General features: G+C 53.0%; 1 protein-coding gene across 1 annotated transcript; it reads left to right on the top strand.

The window, feature by feature from the left end:
- The first annotated feature begins 1,239 nt into the window (after positions 1–1,239).
- On the top strand, positions 1,240–2,416 carry LOC144163888 (uncharacterized). Its single transcript, XM_077694558.1, has 5 exons — positions 1,240–1,580; positions 1,674–1,770; positions 1,830–2,021; positions 2,099–2,271; positions 2,358–2,416. Exons 1-5 carry the CDS (start codon positions 1,397–1,399, stop codon positions 2,414–2,416), a joined length of 705 nt encoding a protein of 234 aa, XP_077550684.1. The 5' UTR covers positions 1,240–1,396.
- Positions 2,417–2,641: the final 225 nt, after the last annotated feature.

The raw sequence follows: 2,641 nt of genomic DNA, 5'->3' as shown, positions 1-2,641 counted from the left end.
CCAAACACTGTGTGTTTACTGAAACAAAATTTATCCAGGTGGAAAAAAAGACAGAGCTTTCGCTGTTTCAATTTCTTGCGGGGTGCGAGCAACCCCTGCTCCAATTTGACCCAGCATTGCATGAAGCTGTGGTCGCCGCACATGCATCCAACTTTATTTCGCAGCAGGCGTAGGTACTCCCGCATCTGTAATACAGTTGGCACTTCAACTGGACCTTCATCCGTCAGCTCTTCATCCTTGTCGGGGCCACCAACAACAGTGTCAACTGTCTCCGCAACTGTCGCTGGGAAACCACGGGGGCGGCAGCGTCGGCCAACGCCGACTTCTTAAAATCACCTTTTACCTATTAGACAGAAATTCCACCTCTTTGCCAGTCATGGAAAGCTAGGAGAGTTTCGCGCCCGAAAGCGACGCAAATACCGTGGCTGGAGTCTGAGGTTGCCTTTGTTGACCTCAAAAAACGATTAACTGTTCATTGTGGATACCCAGCGCAATCGTGAAAACTAACCGGGTTTGTAGTAGGGGCTTTGCATTATTACTGGGAAATTATTTCCCCAGGTGTGCGGCCTTGAAGTTTGCAAAACAGGAGTTTCTCGGCGCCCGTTGTTGACGACACGGCTGAGTCTACGGTTCGAATGTCTGTGTTTGTGCACCATCGCGACCACGCCATTGTCCATTGCTTATGAACAAAATTCAATGACCATACCACGCATTCGGACCGTTCGTCTAAAGTCGGATGGCGCGAATCGTGCATGACCGGCTCGAGAAAATTACCGGGAAACATCAGATTTCATTGACGCGCCTTGTTGACAGCCTGACTCGCGGGTGGGTATATGGCTGGATCGCCGCCGCTCGGCGACGCCTCCGTTCGCCACTTCGATCTAAGCGGATCAACCTCTTCGTGCGCTTCGAGAAATGTGGCAGCGGTCCCTGTTTCTACTCGGCCGTTGGAACAGGCCCGCATTTGAATTTCACCATCGCGGCGCCCCCCGAGCGTGTGTCTGTGTGCGCGCTTGTCGGTGCGCGCTCCTGCGCGGTCGTCGCCTCGCACCTCTGCAGCGGTCCCTGTTTCTACTCGGCCGTTGGAACAGGCCCGCATTTGAATTTCACCGTCGCGGCGCCCCCCGAGCGTGTGTCTGTGTGCGCGCTTGTCGGTGCGCGCTCCTGCGCGGTCGTCGCCTCGCACCTCTGCAGCGGTCCCTGTTTCTACTCGGCCGTTGGAACAGGCCCGCATTTGAATAGGTGGGGTGACTTCGTCACGGTTGACCGGTACGTCGTCTGCAACGCACTTCCGGTTCGACTGGTTCGACGCTGCCCGGGCGGTCGCATGGCGGCAGCGTACTGCTAACGACTGCTAACGAGTGATACGCGATTAAAAAGTTCCGCGGAAGCGATAATGGTTGGGTGCTCCGCAGTAGGATGCACCAGTGCGAGTGTAGAGGGAAAAAAGATGTATAGATTTCCCTGGAACGAGGCGCGGAAGCTGCAGTGGGCTGTCGCTATGAAGCGGGGCATCACTAAAGGCGGAATTTGGATGCCCGGAGTTGGAGCGCGGCTATGCCAAGACCACTTCGTAACAGGCAAGTGTTTGCGGCATCCTCAAGTGCAGACTAGATTTTCAACAATGACAGGCAACTGGACTTAGCATGCGAATCGTATTTGTGTGCTCACAGGTGCTCCAAACAAAGACCCTTTGCACATCGACTATACGCCGTCGCTGTTTTGGCACGACGAGAGAGCGACCGAGACTTCAAGAAGGAGAATAGAATGGTAAGAGACAGAATTTTAGAATAAGTGTTGTTCTAAATTTGCTTGTACTCGTCTTGCAGCCACGAAAGGCATGCAACCATCGGGAAAAAACGGGTCGACGCACCCAGCTCCCAGCTGACGGCCCCCAACCTGAGTAGTGGAGAGGAAACGCTGCCTCGCCTCGACGCGAGCTCTCTCGATGCGAGCGGAAGCGCCGCCGAACACCAGAATGGGAGCTCAGAGGCGGAATCGTTGGACGACGAGGATAAGAGGTTAGCTGTGCTTTGTGTATACATGTTCATAACATAAGTTGCAACAACTTTTTTTTTTTTTTCCATTTTCTGGCCAGAACGGTGGAAGTCCAAACTGATAGGTGCGAGGCTCCGCCCTCTGGGTCCGGCGACACGGAGCGCATCAGGCTTCTGGAAGCCCAGGTTAAGCACCTCCAGGGAAAGGTTCAAAGCCTTAAACAGGCCAGAAGTGTCCGCGTTATGGATGATGACAAAGTGCACTTCTACACAGGTACAAAATATGTACAAACTCCATATTGTTTGTCTTGCATGTTGAAAGGGTAATCTGACCTGTATACCGACGACGTTTATTTACAGGGTTGTCAAAACCACTTTTCTTTGCCATCAGGGACAGCATTGCCCCGGTGCTCCCATAGGCGAAAAGGGTATTTCCGCACGAGACGCAACTTCTCTCATTTTTGATGAAGTTGCGCCTAAATTTGCCTTTTAAGGACCTGGCGTATCGCTTTGGAGTGACACGCAAGACCATCAGCCGGAGCTTCAGGATGGTGCTGCAAGCTGTGCACCACCTTTGCAAGGGCCTAATAGTTTTCTCCAGTCCAGAAATTTGCCGCAGCTGGCTGACTGAGAAAGAAAAGAAG

This window comes from Haemaphysalis longicornis, unplaced genomic scaffold (assembly GCF_048455015.1).
Source record: "Haemaphysalis longicornis isolate Haplotype H1 unplaced genomic scaffold, Haemaphysalis longicornis Haplotype H1 scaffold_13, whole genome shotgun sequence".
Lineage (NCBI taxonomy): Eukaryota > Metazoa > Arthropoda > Arachnida > Ixodida > Ixodidae > Haemaphysalis > Haemaphysalis longicornis.
This window is presented reverse-complemented; position numbering and strand designations above follow the sequence as displayed.